At 35.9% G+C, this 22,709-nt stretch overlaps 3 protein-coding genes across 8 annotated transcripts; 1 reads left to right on the top strand and 2 right to left on the bottom strand.

The window, feature by feature from the left end:
- Positions 1–1,458: 1,458 nt before the first annotated feature.
- Positions 1,459–10,207, top strand: LOC126700262 (uncharacterized). 4 transcript variants are annotated; one of them, XM_050398334.1, is made up of 16 exons: positions 1,459–1,958; positions 2,887–2,937; positions 3,016–3,252; positions 3,594–3,692; positions 3,796–3,851; positions 4,150–4,258; positions 4,513–4,692; positions 5,117–5,386; positions 6,978–7,190; positions 7,293–7,499; positions 7,595–7,720; positions 7,836–8,138; positions 8,230–8,328; positions 8,427–8,899; positions 8,999–9,031; positions 9,865–10,207. In XM_050398334.1, coding segments are annotated over exons 1-16 (2,610 nt in total). In that variant the 5' UTR covers positions 1,459–1,805; the 3' UTR covers positions 9,866–10,207. The 4 variants fall into 4 exon arrangements, with proteins under 4 accessions (XP_050254291.1, XP_050254293.1, XP_050254290.1 ...); XM_050398336.1 differs by having other exon boundaries at positions 1,462–1,958; positions 3,025–3,252; positions 4,147–4,258; XM_050398333.1 differs by having other exon boundaries at positions 1,462–1,958; positions 4,147–4,258.
- Positions 10,208–15,450: 5,243 nt separating this feature from the next.
- Positions 15,451–20,207, bottom strand: LOC126698306 (uncharacterized). Of its 3 annotated transcripts, XM_050395449.1 has the most exons (8): positions 19,971–20,202; positions 19,656–19,886; positions 19,217–19,315; positions 19,058–19,113; positions 18,655–18,766; positions 18,221–18,400; positions 17,543–17,812; positions 15,451–15,849 (listed from the first exon to the last, which is right to left on the bottom strand). In XM_050395449.1, the coding sequence occupies exons 2-6, from the start codon at positions 19,764–19,766 to the stop codon at positions 18,359–18,361; spliced, it is 420 nt and encodes a 139-aa protein (XP_050251406.1). In that variant the 5' UTR covers positions 19,767–19,886; positions 19,971–20,202; the 3' UTR covers positions 15,451–15,849; positions 17,543–17,812; positions 18,221–18,358. The 3 variants fall into 3 exon arrangements, with proteins under 3 accessions (XP_050251406.1, XP_050251405.1, XP_050251404.1); XM_050395448.1 differs by having other exon boundaries at positions 18,655–18,763; positions 19,656–20,207; XM_050395447.1 differs by having other exon boundaries at positions 19,656–20,206.
- A 342-nt stretch (positions 20,208–20,549) lies between these two features.
- Positions 20,550–22,476, bottom strand: LOC126698305 (KIN17-like protein). Its single transcript, XM_050395446.1, has 2 exons — positions 22,134–22,476; positions 20,550–21,945 (listed from the first exon to the last, which is right to left on the bottom strand). Exon 2 carries the CDS (start codon positions 21,834–21,836, stop codon positions 20,673–20,675), a length of 1,164 nt encoding a protein of 387 aa, XP_050251403.1. The 5' UTR covers positions 21,837–21,945; positions 22,134–22,476; the 3' UTR covers positions 20,550–20,672.
- Between the last annotated feature and the right edge of the window lie 233 nt (positions 22,477–22,709).

The raw sequence follows: 22,709 nt of genomic DNA, 5'->3' as shown, positions 1-22,709 counted from the left end.
TCCTATATTAGCTTAATATCCTCATGAATCCAAGCCACTTCCAATGACACAGATCCTATTTTGAGTTCAAAAGATCCACTAATTCAACAATAAGTTGCAGCTTGTGATCATAAGCATCAGAACAATTCCATATCATCCTTTACACAGCATCTTCCTAGGAGTACAATTCTTGAGGGGGTAGAATCTATGACTTTCCTTAAACCAAATATGTATAGTCAACCTGAATGTGTTCCAAAATGAAGTCTTAAGCCAAACGGCTTGTGCTAAGAACATTCTCATAACGAGTAATTACATTATTCGATTTAGGAGAGATCAAAGACTAGACACAGTTCCAGATACTCTTTATAATGGAATCAATCCAAAAAAAAACATTGAGCTATAAGCATAATATAGTTAAATGTAAGTAGTTAACTCTCTCACACACACATGAGAAATGGGAGAAGGGTTCAAAGTTCAAACACAAAGGCATCCACAACACATATCAAAACCCATTGTAACATTTAAGAATGAAAATGATTTTTAACAAATAACTTTTCAAATTTTGGGAAACTCATATTATAAATAAAAAATTAGGAAAAAAATACACTTTACACCACATAACTTTGATTAACTGTTATTTTAGTCCATTAAGTTCAAAAATTATTAATTTAGTCGATTAACTATAATCAAGTGTCATCCACAAAGTTTAATTTTTTAATATAATTTTAGCTTATTAGTTTTGAACAATTATCATTTTAGTTTGCTAAGTTTAATTTAATTTATTTTTTATGTTTAGTAAATTCATAAAATAATCTCTAAATTTTAGTTTAATGATAAAAATGTAAAACAACATTGCTTTAAGAGAGTTAATGGAAATTTTTAAACATCAATGGAAGGAAGGAAAAAGTGATCATATTATCAAAGCTAATAAACTAAAATGACAAATTTTAAACTTAGTGGACTAAGATAACAATTGATCAAATGTAGATGGTGTAAAAACAATGCTAAGATCATAACTATTTGCACAACTTTTGCCATAATTAGCTATTTTTCATAGTGTAAAGTGTATTTTTAACCAAAATGTACAATTAAATGATCATAAATTTCTTAAAAACTATGAATTTTGGTCGAATTACTTTATGGAATTGATATAAATATCAAATCTATCTATATAGATCATCTAAATAAATGCAATAACTACATTGCATTTTAAAAAACAAACAAAAATTAATTACCCGAGAGCATGGTAGGAAGCCCTCGTGACGTACCACATTGCAAGTTTCGGGAGTTACAAGTTCGAGCAATATCCACAAGCAATTCCATGCCATCCACGAGTAGTAGTAGAGTTTAAGTGAGTCAAATAACAGAGACAGTGACCACACGCGTTGCCGCGAGAACCCGATAAAAGGAAAAACAAGATAATAAGAAAGGTAAGATGCACGCGCCACCAAAAAGCGTGAGAAAATATCAGTAACAAAGCCCATCAGGACGATGAACTAAGCCCTATAAATGGCGGGAGCCTAGGCTGGGGTCGAAGTTTCTCACTCGCCCAATCATCTATCTCTCTCTCTCTCTCTCTCACTCCATAATTTACAGTCCCAAACCTTTCTTCAAAACCCTCCAAAATCCCAAAACCCTTTACACTACTCTCTCTCTCTCTCTCTATCACCAATCTCCACCACCGCCACAAAAGTCCCTCCATCGTAAATTTCTCCAATTCTAGGGTTTCTTTTGGAGCTCCCCTTTTCGAAACCTAGGGTTTGTGTGTGGCGTGAGAGAGTGAGAGAGAGAGAGTTGGAGCAGTATCGGAGCTTCGTTTGATTCCAATGGAGGTCTCGGCCGGAGTCGCCGCCTCCGCTTCTACGCGCGGTCCGTCTCTCTCGATGCCTCCTCCTCCTCCTCCGTCGTCGTCCTCGTCGTCTTCTGCGGCTCGCAAGGAGTGGCGCGCCGTCTCGGAGCATCGAAACGCTGGTGAAGAGGTACTGGTTTTTTTTTTTGTTTGTGGGCAACTGGAAAATGTGGGAAACTGGAGTGTGAGTTTTAGGGTTTGGAACGTTGTTAGATTGTGGGATTAAATAAAGTGATGAACTTTCTTTGCTATACTTGACGCAAATTTGATGATTAGGGTTAGGGTTTATCGGTGATATTGCTTTTTTTTTTTTTTTTTTTCGTGTTTTATTTATGGTAATTTTCTTAAAAAGCTTTAGTTTTCACTGGAACCAAACAGTGAGTTAAGTTTGATTATTTGTTATGGGCATTGAGCTAAAGATGTTTGTCACAGTGGGTGAAGTATGTTAATTTCAATAATTTGTTGCTTAACTATGAATGCCACTGCTTTACTGAGCTGGTGATCTTATAATGTTAAGTTGGCTGGACTATTTTCAGGGCCGAAACTATGAAAGGGATTTGAATTCATATTCGGAATATGAAATTTTAATGCTGAGTTGATAATTTGAAATGTGGGTAAACCAAAAAAAAAGAGGGGAAAAGGAAAGTGTTAGAAACGCGGCCCTGTGGTAATTTAGGAGAGGACCTTGTGTTGTTGAGCTTCAATGACAATTTTATGCTGTTTGGTTGAAGTTATGGCCAATGAGCTCTAGCTCAACTGGCATCTCCTCCCCTTATAAGTTATAGGGAGAGGGCACACAACCGATTGGGTGCGTATGTAACTTACCAATAAAAAGATAATGAAAACGTATCTTTCAGTTTTACCTGGGTCAGAAATAATGAACGTCTGAAATTTGAAATTTGTCTCTTCCCATTTCATACACCACATTATAAGTAATATTTTCACTTGGTGGGTTGAACTTGAGCTCAAAGCATTGGGGATTTGTATATTTTAGAGCAAGATTTGAAGCTTGGTGGTGAATTTTTTGGTCATTAATTAGATTTTTTTCTAATGCACAGGAGTTGGAGCGTTCGAAGTTAGGGCAATTGGATGAGAGAACTATATATGAGGTAAGGAATCTGATATCAGAAATATCTTGTAATGTCTATGAATGATTGAAAATGAAGATGATTTGCTGTTTTGTCAAGGTGCAGCAGGGAAGAGAGCCACTTGATGTTGGCTACTGTTCAATCACAGTGGATGGTGGCTTAAATGATGAACTTTTACCACAGAGACTTCATAATCTTGCTAGACAAAGAGAAGAGTTGCAACGGATGGAGATTGAAATTAAAGCCCAGCTAATTTCAAGATCTGAGATAGTGGAATTGCAAACCACCTTTGATGCTCGGATCAAAGAGCATGCTAATGCCACTGCGAAGCTTCAAGTATGACTTTATAATTGGATTTAGATTATAATAGGTCTGCCATAGGAGTGCAACTTGATTGAAATTGTTATTGTTAAGTAATTATCGAAAGTAACATCGAGCAATTAATGTCATCATACGTCAATGTGACTACAAAATAAAGCTGGCGTGACCGAAAATAAAGCTGGCATGACTGGTTTTTCGTGTGAATTATTACGGGGATTCTTTTAAGCTAAAATAAATCATATTTTCTTTTGAAATTACATGCTGATACAGGCTTTGATCTCTGAGACCTGATTCCCTAAATGTGCTTTTAATGGCCAGTCAATTTCATGCTTCTAAACGTGGCTTTATTTCGGCAGGAGCAACTCCGTGAAAGGGAGCAGGCTGTACATGAGTTGGAAAGGAAGATGGAAGAGAAAGATAGGGAGCTGCATGCAATCAAATTGGACAATGAAGCGGTTTGTTGAGTGCTTGCTTACTTTTGATATGTTCTCTATGCTGACAAATGAGCTATTTTGATAAATTCTGAAATTACTAATATTGATTGGGTTGACTGGGCAGGCCTGGGCTAAAGACGACCTTCTTAGAGAACAAAATAAAGAACTAGCATCCTTCAGGTATGAATTTGCATGCATAACCCTTTTTCTTCAAGTTGTAAGCGTGTATGTGTGTGTGTGTGTGTTTTATGCCTTTAGTCCTTTCCTCTTCAAGTATATCATTTTTTTTTTGTTCAACCTCAACACTTGGTTGACCATGGGTGTTTACTTGAACAAGAAAAAAATTTCCATATATACTATTATGATTTCAACGACAGTGTCTTGATATATTGCTTACCTGTTCTATTTATTGTCATTATTGAAATCAAGGTTTGAACCTTTTGAACAAATTTGGCTATATTGCTTTCTTCTGCAGAAGAGAGCGCGATCATTCTGAAGTTGAAAGAGCCCAACATATAAAACAGATACACGATCTTCAAGAACATATTCAAGAAAAAGAGAGACAACTTATTGAGTTGCAGGATCAGGTTTGTTATTTGCATTTATGTTGTACTGAAAGGCATCTCTAAATTGCACACATATGTTGAATAAATCATTGTTTTCTTATTCAAATTTACCTAATATTAATAATAAATGTTATTGTTTGGGAAATGTTACCATTGTAATGATAAATTATCTTCATGTTTTTTTCCCCACTTTCCCTTTTTTATCCTCCTGGAAATTATCACAGGCTTGTTATTGTTTAGGAGGTTCATTACCTGATAATGATCTTATCTTTCAGCATAGGGCAGCTCAAGAAACCATTCTTTATAAAGATGAACAGTTGAGGGAAGCCCAAGCTTGGATTGCACGTGTCCAGGAGATGGATGTCTTACAATCAAATACAAACCATTCATTACAGGCTGAATTGCGAGAACGAACTGAACAATATAACCAGCTGTGGCTTGGTTGTCAAAGACAGGTAAGCTTGCTTTGGGATTCTATTTTGCACATTTATGGTGTGTTGAATTGAGAATTACGAAGCAGTTCAAGTGTGACCTGCTTTGTATTGTCAAAGACAGGTCATCTTTTTTGTAGATGAACTTGCACATATAAATGTACACATTCTATGCTTTTTGTTATTGACTTTAAATCTGATCTCTGTGACAGAACTTTCAAATTTTCTGTACCTATCTTTGCATTTCTCAGCAATATTTAGGTCAATTGATGTTGACTAACACATACTGCACAAAATGAAATGCAATGCTGTTTAATTTCTCCTAAGTTTAATCTGTTTGTTGTGAAGATTTTGAGTTTTTGTTTTCCTTTTGTTGGGGAGGGGTGTTATTTCACACTAAGATTATCATTTTTATTATTGTTTGTCTATTGGGTTTTTTTTATGTCAGTTTGCAGAGATGGAAAGACTTCATATGCATACGATACAACAGCTTCAAATTGAGCTGGCTGATGCACGAGAAAGGAGTGGAACATATAGTGACGAGTCACGTATATCCCAAACAAATTCAAAGGATGTATCTCAGTTTGGACAAAGCAATGGAAACCAGCTAGATGCAAATGGAGGAGGTGGCACATCAGGTGGAAATTCTGGGGTCCTTCCAAATGGGAATTCTGACAATGTCTCATCTTTTGCTTCAACTGGCAATGCACCAGCCCAGGTAAATTGCACTTGTAGGGATTGTCTTTCTTTATTTTTCGACAATTAATAAATGTGTACATTGAAAGAAAACCTGGAGTATATAAATATGCATGCAAAAGATTCACCTAAAGAATACATGCCAAGTTCAACCCAGTCTATGGAATCTAAAAAAGAGACTGGATGCAGCCAAAAGCAAGCATGTACTTGTACAATGATCTCAAAAATAAAGACTTAAGCTATGTATCATGGAGGTTCCACTCCATTAAACGTCTTGTCGTTTGTTTTTCCAAAATAGTCCACATGGTACATAGAGTAGCACGTCAAATTGATACCTGCTTTGAGCTTTAAGTGTGTTTTTAACAATGGCTACAATCATATGCATTATGCTACCATTTTGGTTTATAACGTGTATTTCTAATTGTACCATGTCATTCGTTATTTTTAAATTTTTTTTTTATATTATAAATTTAATTTTTTTAAATATTTTAAAATTTAAAATTTATAGGTGTCATTTCATTCTTTCTTTTTGTTGCTATTTTGCAATTAGTTCCTTCAATTTATTTTGCTTGATTTTTTGTAGGAATGTAACATTCTTTAAAGTGGTATGTTTTTGCTTGAGTTGACTACAATTATGCTTTGCTTGAGTTGGCTATAGATGGGTTGGCCACATCTTTCTGCCACTCTATCCTATCTAATAAGACCATATTCCTTAATTAACATGTTCTTTTAACTACTTCTATTAGTGTTATATTAGGTCTTCTTCTACATCTTTTTGTTCCCTCAAATTGAATCAAATCACTCTTCCTCACCGGTGCATTAATTGCTCTCCTTTGCATATACCAAACCATCTCAAATAATTTGTTATTTCCTTGAATTTCCATTTATCCATCTTAATATTCTCATTTCAACTACGCTTATATATATAAAATTAGAAAGATACTATTATAACTGAAAACTATTAATTTAAATCATAAATATGGAAGAAAAATGAAATATGTTTTAGTTTGTTTCATAACTAAATCCAGCGTTGTGCAGAATTCAAAAAGGCAGCAAATAAATAAAGCTAAATAATTGAGACTATGGTGGCAGGATGTTTAGTGATTGATTAATGCTTTGATCCTTTAGACTCACTGGGAAGTTAGTTCTGTAGTTTGATTAGCAATAGAGTATATAGAGATAGAGTAGGGAGAGATGACAACATTGATGCTGATTGACATAGAATTGCATGTGGGTGTGGTTTATTACAATTTTATAAATGTAATTTGAAGGAAATTTATGTTATATGGAAATATCTATGGAATTATATATTATAAAATTGAAATACTTTTTTTTTTCATTAATTTGTTACTTCAGAAACATATCTCTGGATGTTCAGTGGATAATTTATGACAATTTAGCATATATGGCACACACGTACGCATGTACATATGTATGTATTCAACTGGTTTTTTATCTTTTCAATTGGAAATTGGGACTTGGTTGTGGATTCTCTGTTTTGGAATATATTTTTGGTGAAAGGAATGATTTTTTTCCCCCATGGATAGGAAGTGGAATGAATAATTTCAAATATATTTCCATAACATTTGATGTTCTTTTGTGTTCACTTTTAGCCCGATCATGTTCCTGGTGTTCCAATTGCTCCATCCTCTCTGCTTGGAATGCCTACATACCTTCCACCTGGACAAATGACTGCTTTGCATCCATATGTTATGCATCAACAAGGGGTTCCCCATTCTTTGCCATCACATGTTACTCCATCTCATATTGGGCATTTTCACTCGATACCTGCAATGGGTTCCCTCCAACAGTGGCAGAACCAACAGGTCCTGACAAATGAAAGCACTTTTACTGTTCTTGTTGTTATGAATCAGTATTATTATGGTAATAATAAATAATGTGTTTCTTATTGACTTTTTGGTTTTCAGGCTGCATCAGAAGGTTCACAGATATCTGCGCAGAATGAACTTCCACCATCCCAAACTGATCAAAACCTATTGAGATCAGATGCAAACTACAACTATGAAATTTCTGTTAATGGACAAGGTCTACGTCAAGACTATCTGGATGTTCAAAACAGCCAAGGGGCAATGCCTGATTCTGGAATCTCGTCATCCACTGTGGAAGCAGCACAGGTCTTGTGAATAAAGTTGTTGCTGTTCTGATAATAGTTTGTTTTTTGGCTTTGTAAGCAATATGTGACAGGACCCACCAAAATTTTTTGTTTCAGGTTCTTGAGTCAATTGATAGAGGTTACATGGTTGTCCCCCAATCTGAGCAGAGCCTGCAACAAATTTCTTCTCAATTTCGTGATGCTTTAAGATTGGATACTCTTGAGCAGAGCAGTGAAAACAAGGTTTGTCATTATTTGTTGCTGGTATTTCTGTTATGATGCGGTCAATCTGGTTACTCTTTATAGCAGCAGGTAAGTTGGCAGTGATTAAGATGCTCTTGTACTTGAATTGTCACAGGAGCAGAATGTTCTATCGCCAACTAATCATGGGTTAGAAGGCCAAGTTTTCACTGCAGAACAACCAGCTTCTGCTGCCAACGCATCAGCATCTGATACTTCAAGCCATTCTATTAATCTCAGTGAAACTTCTGTAAACAATGCCACTGGTGCAGCTTTGTCTGAATCATTTGTTTCAACCGGACAGGCAAATACATTGGCAATGGGAAAGACTTCAGAGCCTGCTCTTCTTGATGAAAGATCACTGTTGGCTTGCATAGTTCGCACAGTTCCTGCTGGTGGTCGAATTCGAATCAGTTCAACGGTTAGTGTGTAGTCTTAGTCCATTGTAGTGTGCATGCTTTATTTATTTAATTTTGGGTGAGTTTTATGATTTGTTATTTGTGTTGAGACAGCTTCCAAACAGGCTGGGCAAGATGCTTGCACCTTTACACTGGCATGATTACAAAAGAAAATATGGAAAGCTTGATGACTTTGTGGTTGGTCACCCTGAAGTAAGTTCATTGGAATTTCAGAGTACATGCTCGCATTTTTATTTTCTACTGGTTTATTTAGATGTATAATTAATCTGAGAACCTTGAAATGTGATCAGTTTTTTGTGATTGAGGGCGACTATATTCAGCTTCGAGAAGGAGCACAAGAAATGATAGCAGCTGAAGCAGCTGTTGCCAAAGTTGCTGCAGCTGCTGCGGCATCCTCTCCTTACTCCTCATTTTTGCCTTCTGTGGCTGTTACTCCAATGGCGCAATCTCACCGACTGAAGAAGGTTCCATCTGTTGATTCAAAAAGTGTGAAGACTGATGAGCCATCACAGTTCTCTGCGGTCCAGAATCAGCAATCAAATGGTGTTTATTTCGGTCTTCCTGGAGGTCTCACGAATGTTAAAATTTTGAGCAAATCTAAAGAACCTCGAGAAATGAATGGCCCTGAAAATAGGCATGTGCAGTCGTTTTTGACAGTTGGGAATGGATCAAATCTTGATAGGTCAAGTTTGAGTGGTACCCAAAGCGTGGGCTCAGCTAATGGGAGAGCTAACTTGAATTTTGCTGGAAAACAGCAGGGAAGGTACGGCTGAAATATTCTAGCAAACTGCAGTTTATTAATTTTATGCCTGGGCACATGGTTATTGAAGCTTATTGAGTTAATTCTGTCCTAACTTGACAGGATGACTGGTGCTGCATTTACTTCCAGAAGATAGTACGTATGCTTACTTTGACATTTATTTGCAACATTTTCTTGGATAGTTGTGCCGAATTGTTATGTTTGCAATATGTTATTTTCTTAGCCTTACATAATCAATTATTTTAATACCTGCTTGTGTTGCATTCAAGGGGTTAAAAATCAAAAGAGGTGCAGTGTATTGTTTGTATCAGCCATCATTTACACATTAAACAATTAAAATTATGGAAAGACATTTTTGTCTTTGAGGTTTACATGCTTATTGGTGGATTCTGAAGATTTTTCATCTACCAATATATGCAAGTATTGGATTCTACCAAAAGATTGTTTAAGGTAAATGGCCCAAATTTCATGCCCCATCGTTCTGTGGGCATGCTGCAATATCTGGATCTATTAATGTGCAAGTCATTATAGATCCCCCACCCCTATTCCTTAATGTGCACAAGCATTGATGTGGTCTTTGGTATTTCTAATTGGGTCCTTATACTTTTTACATTTTACATTTCTAAACTAATGTTGGGGCTTCTTGTCTGGTTGTCTTGTTGCAACTTTTGCGACATGATCTTTGTGTTCCGGAAGAGATTCAGCAATAATAATTTTACGCGTCTTTGGAATCTTCCAAGTTTAATGTCAGAAACCGTGTACAACTTATCCAAGTATTTCATTTTTGGTCGTGTATGCCATAATTGATTGGATACTTTGAGAAAGTTCAACAAAATTCAGTCAGCCTAACGTAGTTTAGTATTTTGTGGTAGGAACTTGAATGCAACCTTGACTTGTTTTGTTTTTACTGCTTAATAGTTGGTTTTGCTAGAGTACTTTAATTATCAAGTATCTTTTGTTGTTGACAGGAGTAGACATGGAAATCAAGTAGATAAATCTCATGACCAAGAGTACACACCACTCTGCAGATTGAGATGTTTTGGATGGTTACCGGATTTGTGGGCGAATGAATTATCGCTGATTAAATTGTCGGCATTCATCTCATAGAATTCTCTGATTGGAACTGTTATTTATTTATTTTTATTTTGCTTCCCTTTCATTTCTCTTACCTTTGCTTTGCTGGGAAACAAAATACTTTTGTGAGTGTTTATTTTATACTCAAAACCAAACTCTCTGCACCAGCAGTGATACTCATGCACACAATTGCTGTGCATCTGATATCTTATACCCAATTGGTTCGGTTTCCCTGCACTTCCAAGTATCAAAATTCCGTTGCTATTGGTAAAGTACATGGTACCGAAAGAATGAATGCACCAGCTCACTTTTCAGCATTTAAGCTGATCTGCATTAGCTTTTCAGAAGCTCTCACATCAAATTTCAAATACAATAAGACTAAAGGTGCAAAAAGTTCACAACTGTTAATTTGACTGGTTGTTATTGGTAGGGGAAAAAAAAAAAAGATGTTAGCGAAGGATCTTGATAAAACCAGTAATAATACCTCAATTCAACTAATGTGAAAAAGTGAATATTGTTTATTGGGGATATTACTAATTTTACTAAAAAATAATTTAAACATATTCATTTGGTGGCTGAAGCCCATTGCTGACATGTATTGTCACATCAATTTTTGTAAACTTAATTTGTAAAATTGGTAGTATCTTTTAACACTTTTCAATTGTTGTGTATCTGGGATTACTCTATTAAATAATTTTCACAAAGAGAAGTGTACTGTGTACATGGTTTCTTGATTTGTCAAATGTCGTTGGTATGTTTGGTTTTATTTTATGGAGATGAGAATAAACCTTGAAACTGAATTTTAAACGGGTTGAGTTCACTTAACAATGAACATTTAAAATTCTATTTAATAAAATTTAAGCAGTGCCAAGCACTTTTATACTAAATTATATTTTTTTAAATGGGAATTTAGATAATATTTTAAGAGAGAAAGAGACACATTTATTATAGAAACATTTTTTTTTTTTTTTTTTGTGTAAAGAAAATTAATATGAAGTATTTTGTAATTTAAATAAGTAATCAAGTATGGTACATATAATTAAGGTATAACAATAAAAAACTAACGGGTTTAAAAATGTGAATCCAATACACAAAAGGGTTTAGACATTAAGCACTTCCTTATTGTCTCTATAAACTATGGACAAGATTTAGGTATAATATTTAGGTTCACCTCTTAAAATTCTGTCATGTGAAATTTTTTTCATGGGATGAAAGTGTATTTTTTTAGTTAAGAAACCATATAACTGAATTCTAAGAGGGGAATCTAAGGAATAGCACCTAAGGTATTGTATCTAAGTTTTGTCCATAAACTATTGCCAAGAATACTGAGGACTTTTGCACTGCTATATCAAATTTGAAAACTTTACTAGACTTGATGGAGTCCAAACATCCCAACTCTTTGCAATGAATATCACCCAAAATCTCGTGATGGTACTTCTTTCCGATTTATTGGTGAATACTTACAATAAAATTTACAAAAGTTGTTTATTGGTTGATACAATTATTGATTATTACAAGCTTTTTCTTCCTCTCTAAATTTTAAGGGAAACTTTTGCAAATTCAACTATTCAAGCATTTTAGAAGTGTTGTATAAAAATAAAATTTAATACAGAAGATTGTTGACAAATTTGAGTGGTTCTCTTTCAACCATATGGTTTCAAAATATTGAATAATTATACTTTAGGTTAACTTTTTATATTATATTATATGGTCTAATTTACTAATTAATAAAAATCCCGCATATTACACTGGAGTCATGCACATAACATATATGTAAAAAAAAAAATAAATAAGGAGTGGCATAGGTAAAAAAAAAAAAAAAAAAAAAGCAATAAAATTCAAATCCTTGAATAATAATTTTTAAATTTCTTGGAAATAACAATTTAAGTTATACTATAACCAGGGTTTTACATTGGTGGGCCAGGTTTTAACTTCTAACTTCTAACCTCGAACAACTTAGCTTGGGACATATCACCATAGGTCCCACCTTATTAAATTTGGTCAAGAGATGTGAAGAGTGAAGACAAGTGTGGCCTTTGTTGTCTACTCTTCAAATTTCCCTTCCCATCGTATGGCTGTATATAAACCAAGTTGTTTGTGAACAATTGACTCAAGAAAACAAGTAAACTTCTATTTATTTGTTTAGAAAACAAGTAAAGTTTAAGCCTCAATTTTAGACTTGATTATTAAATAAGTCAAATTCAAACATAATAGTGTGTTTGTGAATGTAAGGTGGTGGGCTATGCTAGTAGTGTTGGACTGCCTCCTGTAGCACTAAGCCCAAGTTTTCTGGATAAGGGAGTTTGGACCGGTCCAGCTGCAACTTAAGTTGGTCCGACTTGTGCGTAAACTAGGCCAGGTTTGCCAGGAACGTGCTTACGGCAAGTAGAACTGTTTCAGGCAAGTTGTGGCAGACAGACATAATAATAATAAAATAAACAAAAATATTTGGCCACTTAGTGGGAAATGACCAAACAGCCTTTGAACTCAATTACAGTAGCAATATTAATCGTTTTACGGAAGGGAAAGAACAGAACAGAAGTTAACAAATATTAACATGTATGGGTTAGTCAGAATGTTAGGAAAATCAACCAAAATCCGGTATGTAGGAGCAGAGCCAAAGAGGAAAGAACGTTCCTTCTTAACACAATTAATCTCTCAGGAAAAAGTCTTGTCGTGGAGATTAACTGCCCTGAGGAAAGCGGACCTGAGTGGTTTTTCTGCATAGATGCTCCTTGGGGTTTTCACAGAGAGCAGGATTTCATGAGGGAGAGAGGGAACCAATCTACTGGTGCATGCCTACCGTTCTAATTCTCACTTTGTCTTTCTTTCAAGTTGTTTTCTTTCTTTCTTTTCCCACTCGTTTCTTTGCTATTTCTCTGTTTCTCTTTTTAAGTTCCTATTTCTTAGTCGAAATTCCCCTCATTTTTTTCTCTCCTTCTGCTCACGGCAAGACCCTCTTTTTATAGTGCCTGCCGTGACCAGATTTTACTGTTGTAGCCCTTAACTCCCTTTGTCTGGTTTGGGTGTACTGGCCGACCATCACTGTTCCGTCTGTGTGTCACCCTCCCATCACCAGACAAGGAAGAGTATTTTGTTTGCTTGTCTGCCGTGACACCTTTTCCTGCTACGGTCTGGGTTCTTTCTCTTTCCCTATCCCTCATGGCATGCACCTAGTGGTTCCAACTCAGCTTACCTCTTTTGGGTAGTAAGCCATCCCAGCAGGACACCTTCCTGAAAGAGCCTGAGTTGGAGCCTTCAAAATAGATTTTCCCCTCTCCCTACCACCAAACTATACCCTCTAAATCTCTGACCCCCGACCTCACCATGCTCTGTATTGGTTGGGTATAGGTTGGTGGTGCCTGAGCCTTGCGCGTGCCTTCTTTCCATATGTGTCCAAAATTTGCCTGCTGCCCATTCGTCTGCCGTGGTTCGGAGGCTTACCTGCATTACCTGCCGTCTGTTTTCTTTGACCTTTTATATGGCTGCTTTTTGATTTCCCGCTCCTCTCAGGAGCTGGGCTTTATTTGATGATAGGTCTTATATTTCTTTGGTCCACCTCATTTCTTGCCATATTTGTTCTGTTATTCCTGCTATAATGATTTAATCCTGCTGGGCTTCTTTAGGCCAGTCGTTTATTCTTTCTCCCAGTAGCTTGGTATGACCACTGGTTTCTTTTCTTACTTATGGGCTCATGTGTCCCTTTTGTTTTTCTCTTAGGCGTCCTTGGCCCATTTGCTTTCTTTGGGTTTCCTTGGCCCTTTTGCTAGTTCTGCATTCCCATGGGCTTTTACTAACTTCATTGGGCTTCTACAGCCCAATAACCTTATTCTCATCCTTGGGGTTCATGGGCCTGCCATAAACCCCCTACTTTCTTAGTTTGCATTACTTTAAGCCTACGACAGCCCTTTCTTACTTTTTTACATCATACATTGTCCATGAGATACTATTTTTCTCTTTCCGGACTTCTTTAAGCCCACTTGCCTCTTTAAGGCCATTTGTTTATTTCTTGGGCCTGTGATCCATTATTCTTACCGCTTGGGCCTGATGGTTTTGCCGTCTGTTTTGCCAATTCTTTGCTGCCCTTGTTATTGGGCTTTCCTTCTTTTCACTTGGATTCTCACAAATGGCCCTTAACAGTGAATAAATTCGTTAATATGAGAGCTCGATTTAACTATATATAATATAACATTTTATATGTATACTTGTTTAAAAATATATTAATATAGACTTGAAATTGGATTGTATAAGTTTGTTAATAGGTTCATATGATATTAAATTATTATTTGTAGTTTATTAATGATATATACAATCTATTTATAATAAAAATTCATGGGATTGTGAAAAGATAAAATATTTTAGTCATAGTTTCACAATATAGATAAAAAGAATAATTTAATCATAAGGGTCGTCAATGAGCCGGATCGAGCCGGCCCAACCCATTTTTACTTGGCCCATGGGCATAATGAGCTATTAACTAGTTAACGGCGTCGGGCTAGGCCAAAAGAGAAAACCTTAGCCCATGACCCTGCCCATGGGCAATGCCCATTTTGTCTTTAATGAGCTGGGCTATCGGGTTGGGCCTAATGGGTTACCATGGGCTTGTGTTAACATATTATTTTATTATTTTTATAAGGAAAGAATCAATTTTTTTATAATGAAATAATCAATCTATTTTTTTAAAGGAAAAAATTAAAGAATTTAATACTTAATTACAAATTTTTTTACAATCAAATCTATTTAATTTTTTGTTTTGTTGATGGAAACCTATTTATTTTTTTTTTATTAAGGCTTTAAATAGTTTTTTATTTTTATCTTTAATAAAAAAAAAATGTCAAATGGTTAATTCAAATTTGCTAGGCTACTAGAAAAATATATATTTAGTAAACTAAGTTTAACACAATTACTTTGAGTATCTTAATGGTTAAGGGAGTTTTCTTAAGAGATTCTTCTCTAATATCTCAAGATCAATCCTTCATATATTTCCTATATATTTTTGTTATGAATTATGAGTTATTGGGCTGGGTCAACAGGTTAGGTCAATGAGCTGGGCAACGGGTTGGGCTATTGGGCTAGCTCATCGAGTACCCATGGGCATAAAAACTAGCCCATGACCTGACCCACTGGGCTAGTGGACTACCCATGGGCCTCAATAACAACAGGTTGGGCCGCCCATTAGCCCAGTGGGCCATCGGGTTTCTGAATCGGGCTGTGGGCTGTGGGCTATTTGATGACCCTTAATTAATCAAGTAACTAGTGAACAAGTTTGAGCTTGCTCGATAAGAAAATGAGCAAAACTTGAGCATAAAATCTTGTTTGATATATAATGAGCTCAAGCTTGACTTGTTTTTGAAAAAGAAAATATTAAATAAACAAGTTTGAACTTTTAATACTCGACTAGACTTGACTCGATTACTGCCCTACATTCCATATTTGGTTAAGAGTATGTATAATATAATTCCTTAGTTGCTAGAGATGGATTTCAACTTTGAAGTTTCAGATGAAATTATTAAATATCAATCGAGCTACAAATTTCTTGTCAAAAAATCAACATATTTTTGAAAAAAAATATTAATACACAATTTTGGGATTATGGGTAGAAGTTAAAACCCATGTAATTTATTATACATGCAAATCCATGCCCCAACCCAATATATAGGTCGAATGACACCTTTATAGAATACATGTGATCTAATAATAATAATAATAATAATAATAATAATAATATGAGATGGAGTAACATGTGATGGCAAAGAATGGGGAACCCCTTGTTGATGCATAACATATGGATGCAAAGCAGTCATTTGTCCAGGTGGAAGGTATGTAGGCATTCCAAGCAGAGAGGATGGAGCAATTGGAACACCAGGAACATGATCGGGCTAAGAGTGAACACAAAAGAACATCAAATGCTATGGAAACATATTTGAAATTATTCATTCCACTTCCAATCCATGGGAAAAAAAATCATTCCTTTCACCAAAACTATATTCCAAAACAGAGAATCCACAACTAAGTCCCAATTTCCAATTGAAAAAATAAAAAACCAAATGAATACATACATATGTACATGTGTACGTGTGTGCCATATATGCTAAATTGTCATAAATTATCCACTGAACATCCAGAGATATGTTTCTGAAGTAACAAATTAATGAAAAAAAAGTATTTCAACTTTATAATATATAATTCCATAGATATTTCCGTATAACATAAATTTCCTTCAAATTACATTTATAAAATTGTAATAAACCACACCCACATGCCATTCTATGTCAATCAGCATCAATGTTGTCATCTCTCCCTACTCTCCTTCTCTGTTCTATCTCTATATACTCTATTGCTAATCAAACTACAGAACTAACTTCCCAGTGAGACTAAAGGATCAAAGCATTGATCAATCACTAGATATCCTGCCACCATAGTCTCAATTATTTAGCTTTATTTATTTGCTGCCTTTTTGAATTCTGCACAATGCTGGATTTAGTTATGAAACAAACTAAAACATATTTCAATTTCTTCCATATTTATGATTTAAATTAATAGTTTTCAGTTATAATAGTATCTTTCTAATATATATATATATAGATATGTGTGTGTGTATATTTATATATATTGTTGGGCTATCAAGAAACCACGTCTTCATAAAATAAGCGTAGTTGAAATGAGAATATTAAGATGGATAAGTGGAAATTCAAGGAAATAACAAATCATTTGAGATGGTTTGGTATGTGCAAAGGAGAGCAATTAATGCACTAGTGAGGAAGAGTGATTTGATTCAAGTTGAGGGAACAAAAAAATGTAGAAGACCTAAAATAACACTAATAGAAGTAGTTAAAAAAACATGTTAATTAAGGAATATGGCTTAGATAGGATAGAGTGGCAGAAAGACGCGGCCAACCCATCTATAGCCAACTCAAGCAAAGCATAATTGTAGTCAACTCAGGCAAAAACATACCACTTTAAAGAATGTTACATTCCTACAAAAAAACAAGCAAAATAAATTGAAGGAACCAATTGCAAAATAGCAACAAAAAGAAAGAATGAAATGACACCTATAAATTTTAAATTTTAAAATTTAAAATATTTAAAAAATTAAATTAAATTAATTAAATTTAAAAAAAAAATAATAATAATAATGAATGAAATGGTACAATTAGAAACACACGTTATAAACCAAAATGGTAGCATAATGCATATGATTGTAGCCATTGTTAAAAACACACTTAAAGCTCAAAGCTCAAAGCCCCAAGCCCCAAGGTATCAATTTGACGTGCTACTCTATGTACCATGTGGACTATTTTGGAAAAACAAATGACAAGACATTTAATGGAGTGGAACCTCCATGATATATAGCTTAAGTCTTTATTTTTGAGATCATTGTATGAGTACATGCTTGCTTTTGGCTGCATCCAGTCTCTTTTTTAGATTCCATAGACTGGGTTGAACTTGGCATGTATTCTTCAGGTGAATCTTTTGCATGCATATTTATATACTCCAGGTTTTCCTTCAATGTACACATATTTATTAATTGTCGAAAAATAAAGAAAGACAATCCCTACAAGTGCAATTTACCTGGGCTGGTGCATTGCCAGTTGAAGCAAAAGATGAGACATTGTCAGAATTCCCATTTGGAAGGACCCCAGAATTTCCGCCTGATGTGCCACCTCCTCCATTTGCATCTAGCTGGTTTCCATTGCTTTGTCCAAACTGAGATACATTCTTTGAATTTGTTTGGAATATACGTGACTCGTCACTATATGTTCCACTCCTTTCTCGTGCATCGGCCAGCTCAAGTTGAAGCTGTTGTATCATATGCATATGAAGTCTTTCCATCTCTGCAAACTGACATAAAAAAAACCAAAAGACAAACAATAATAAAAATGATAATCTTAGTGTGAAATACCACCCCTCCCCAACAAAAGGAAAACAAAAACTCAAAATCTTCACAACAAACAGATTAAACAGCATTGCATTTCATTTTGTGCAGTATGTGTTAGTCAACATCAATTGACCTAAATATTGCTGAGAAATGCAAAGATATGTACAGAAAATTTGAAAGTTCTGTCACGGAGATCAGATTTAAAGTCAATAACAAAAAGCATAGAATGTGTACATTTATCTGTGCAAGTTCATCTACAAAAAAGACAACCTGTCTTTGACAATCCAAAGCAGGTTACACTTGGAACTGCTTCGTAATTCTCAATTCAACACACCATAAATGTGCAAAATAGAATCCCAAAGCAAGCTTACCTGTCTTTGACAACCAAGCCACAGCTGGTTATATTGTTCAGTTCGTTCTCGCAATTCAGCCTGTAATGAATGGTTTGTATTTGATTGTAAGACATCCATCTCCTGGACACGTGCAATCCAAGCTTGGGTTTCCCTCAACTATTCATCTTTATAAAGAATGGTTTCTTGAGCCACCCTATGCTGAAAGATAAGATCATTATCAGGTAATGAACCTCCTAAACAATACCAAGCCTGTGATAATTTCCAGGAGGATAAAAATGGGAAAGTGGGGAAAAAAACATGAAGATAATTTATCATTACAATGGTAACATTTCCCAAACAATAACATTTATTATTAATATTAGGTAAATTTGAATAAGAAAACAATGATTTATTCAATATATGTGTGCAATTTAGAGATGCCTTTCAGTACAACATAAATGCAAATAACAAACCTGATCCTGCAACTCAATAAGTTGTCTCTCTTTTTCTTGAATATGTTCTTGAAGATCATGTATCTGTTTTATATGTTGGGCTCTTTCCACTTCAGAATGATCGCACTCTCTTCTGCAGAAGAAAGCAATATAGCCAAATTTGTTCAAAAGGTTCAAACCTTAATTTCAATAATGGCAATAAATAGAACAGGGAAGCAATATATCAAGACACTGTTGTTGAAATCATAATAGTATATATGGAAATTTTTTTCTTGTTCAAGTAAACGCCCATAGTCAACCGAGTGTTGAGGTTGAACAAAAAAAAAATGATATACTTGAAGAGGAAAGGACTAAAGGCATAAAACACACACATACATACACGCTTACAACTTGAAGAAAAAGGGTTATGCATGCAAATTCATACCTGAAGGATGCTAGTTCTTTATTTTGTTCTCTAAGAAGGTCCTCTTTAGCCCAGGCCTGCCCAGTCGACCCAATCAATATTAGTAATTTCAGAGTTTATCAAAATAGCTCATTCGTCAGCATAGAGAACATATCAAAAGTAAGCAAGCACTCAACAAACCGCTTCATTGTCCAATTTGATTGCATCCAGCTCCCTATCTTTCTCTTCCATCTTCCTTTCCAACTCATGTACAGCCTGCTCCCTTTCGCGGAGTTGCTCCTGCCCAATAAAGCCACATTTAGAAACATGACATTGACTGGCCATTAAAAGCATATTTAGGGAATCTGGTCTCAGAGATCAAAGCCTGTATCAGCATGTAATTTCAAAAGAACATATGATTTCTTTTAGCTTAAAAGAATCCCTGTAATAATTCACAGGAAAAACCAGTCATACCAGCTTTATTTTCGGTCACGCTAGCTTTATTTTGTAGTCACATTGACATATGATGACATTAATTGCTTGATGTTACTTTTTATAACTACTTAACAATAACAATTTCAATCAAGTTGCACTCCTATGGCAGACCTATTATAATCTAAATCCAATTATAAAGTCATACTTGAAGCTTCGCAGTGGCAATAGCATGCTCTTTGATCCAAGCATCAAAGGTGGTTTGCAATTCCACCATCTCAGATCTTGAAATTAGCTGGGCTTTAATTTCAATCTCCATCCGTTGCAACTCTTCTCTTTGTCTAGCAAAATTATGAAGTCTCTGTGGTAAAAGTTCATCATTTAAGCCACCATCCACTGTGATTGAACAGTAGCCGACATCAAGTGGCTCTCTGCCCTGCTGCACCTTGACAAAACAGCAAATCATCTTCATTTTCAATAATTCATAGATATTACAAGATATTTCTGAAATCAGATTCCTTACCTCATATATAGTTCTCTCATCCAATTGCCCTAAGTGTTTGTTAGGCAACAACTTTTTCTTTTAACTTTTTAAATTATTTGCTTATGTACAGATTTTTAAGATTCAATCTTTAACCAACTTTCAGCAAAAAGCTACATCCAAATGCACTAGTCTTCTTCCATTTGGTCCTTCCTACTCTCAACCTTGTTCCTCAAGTTGTCCAAACGGTCACCTTGTGCCCTTTTTGTGGTGCCATTTTAATATCACCCCCCCCCCCCCCCCCCCCCCCCAAAAAAAAAAAAAAAAACGCTCATGCACACACACATAGATAAATCCTGAGAAACTCTATAAACATAATTCAGTTCACACGAAAATTTTCCTTCTACAAAATATGGAGTAACAAGATTGGACATTTACTTGTAAAACTGCCACTTTTAATATACCAAATTCCCTTGTTAATTAGTTTTCTTTAAAAATAATTCTACAAGGCTAGATATTCTATTAGATATCTAATTAAGGAAACTAAATGAATTCTAAAACAGGGTTCTCCATTATTTCCTTCACAAACAGTATCCAAGTCATTAATCCAAGAGAAACATATTTAAGAACACAAGAAACATCATACATTCATTCAACAGATTAAAGTTTCTTAACAGAATGAAATTTTGACAAACAACTAAACATAGCCAATATATAATCCATTTATCATTTTTCTAATCAAACTCACTGGGCAAGTTTACAAATATCCTCATACTCAACAGCTTTAAGCACTCTACCAACATAAGCACCCTTCTCTATCTGCACCTTGGCGCAAAACTTCTCCGTATCAACCCCCAACAACTTGGCAATCGCGCCACGATACGCCCCATTCACAATCTTCACGAGTCCCCCAATTTGCGGAATCACGGTCTCGAGCTCCAACTGATCAACTCTCAACACATGCTTACTCTCAAGCATCTCAATTTCCCCAACATACTTATCAATCACTTTCTTCACAACCCCTTTTTGCTTATAGTAACCCTTCTCGGCCAAAGCTTTGCTCATAACCTTAACAACAATTCCCTCACACAACCAATAGTCCTTCCTATTAATCCTCTCCTTCTTCATCTCCTCCTCCCTCATCATCTCCCCCAAAACCGAATTATTATTATTATTCGTAGTCTTCGCCACACTGGCTTTGCTATCGGTTTCCATTTCATCAAACACCAATTTCGAACCCTCTCCCCTCTCTTTCGGCTTCAAATTCGACGATGCGAGCTTCAAACCGATCTTGACACCAGCTTCGGGTTTCAATTCCCTAACAGGTTCAGCCTCGAGAGGCTTTGGAGGCTCGGTGAATAACTCCGCGGCTTTCTCGATCTGTTTCTGAATCTCTCTCTCTTGCTTCTCTTCCTCGGCCAAATCGGCCTTGATTCGCTTATTTTTCAATCTCTCTTTGAACAAAGTCTCCGAATCTCTATCTATATACGTAATGAACCAACCTTTAGGGGTTTCCTCGACCTTACACTTGCCGGTTCGACCGAGATACTTGACGAACTCAGTGAGCGTGGCCCACTCGGTCGAGTTCATGTGGACGTGGTGGCGATCGTTGATGTACTCGTTGTAAACGACGGTGGCGGCGATGCGACTGAACCGGTGGCTACGCTTCATGTGGTCCAAGAAAGTGCTTTCGAATTCTTCGGAGTATCCTTCGACGATTCGGGTCGGGTTTTGGCCGAAGACCTCCATCTGACGCTGGTGGCTCTCGCTCATACAGTGGCACTTGAAACCGTTCTCGTCGCGACATTGCTTCTGGCACATCTGGCAGTACCATCGGAGCTTCTGGAGCCCCTTCGCTTTGATCCGATTCGCGATCGCTTTTGGGGTTAGGAACTCGTTCTTCCCCATTGAGATTTTTAGCTGTGTTGTACTGTGATGGATTTGATTTCTTTGCCTTCAATGGCGGAATCGAAAATCAACGAAGAAACCCTAAAATCCTAATCCAATTTCCCCAAATCTGGTTCCAAGAGAAAAAATAAAAAATAAAAAAAAGGATAAATTCCACAAACAACCCCTGAGTTTTGTGATAATACCAACTAAATCCAAAACATTTTAAAACCTACCAATTTCGTCCTAAAAGACAATTTTGTCCCTGAACTTAAAATAAAACCCACCCAAAAATTAAATAAACCAGAAAAAACACACCATATCATAATATTTGAATCCAAATGTCGTGCCACGATCCACAACGCCGCGGTAAAGAGGATGAGAGAGTCCTCCGTTGAAGGCAAGATCTAGATCGAAGCACCACCACCACCACCGTGTGGGTTCTGATTTAAGAGAGAAGGGGCGAGAGTCCGTTGACGGCGCTGATGGGGTCAATCTTGCGGTGGGAATCGGGAAGACCTTGCGTGGTGGTGCTGTTGATGCCGGTGATCAAGTCATGGGCTTCGCTGTGACTAAGGTTCCGGTAGAGAGAGTTCTGAGATGGAGAATTCAGAGAAGAAAGGGGAAGAGGAAAGAGACAAAAGATAGAGGAAGAGGAGAATAAAAAAAAAAAGTAACAGCGTATTTTTTTTTTTTTTTTTTTTAAGTTCAGGGACAAAATTGTCTTTTAGGGCGAAATTGGTTGGCTTTAAAATATTTTCAAATTTTCAGTTTTGTCATTTTAATCCTTTAACTTTCAATTGTTGTCAATTTAGTACTACGTTAATAACGGATAATTATTATTCAGTGATCCTGGAGCACAATAATTTCCTGCTCTCTAGGTTTATATTTAGG

This window comes from Quercus robur, chromosome 9 (genome assembly GCF_932294415.1).
Source record: "Quercus robur chromosome 9, dhQueRobu3.1, whole genome shotgun sequence".
Taxonomy (NCBI): domain Eukaryota; kingdom Viridiplantae; phylum Streptophyta; class Magnoliopsida; order Fagales; family Fagaceae; genus Quercus; species Quercus robur.
Note: the sequence above shows the minus strand (reverse complement) of the source record. Positions and strands in the feature narration are given on the sequence as shown.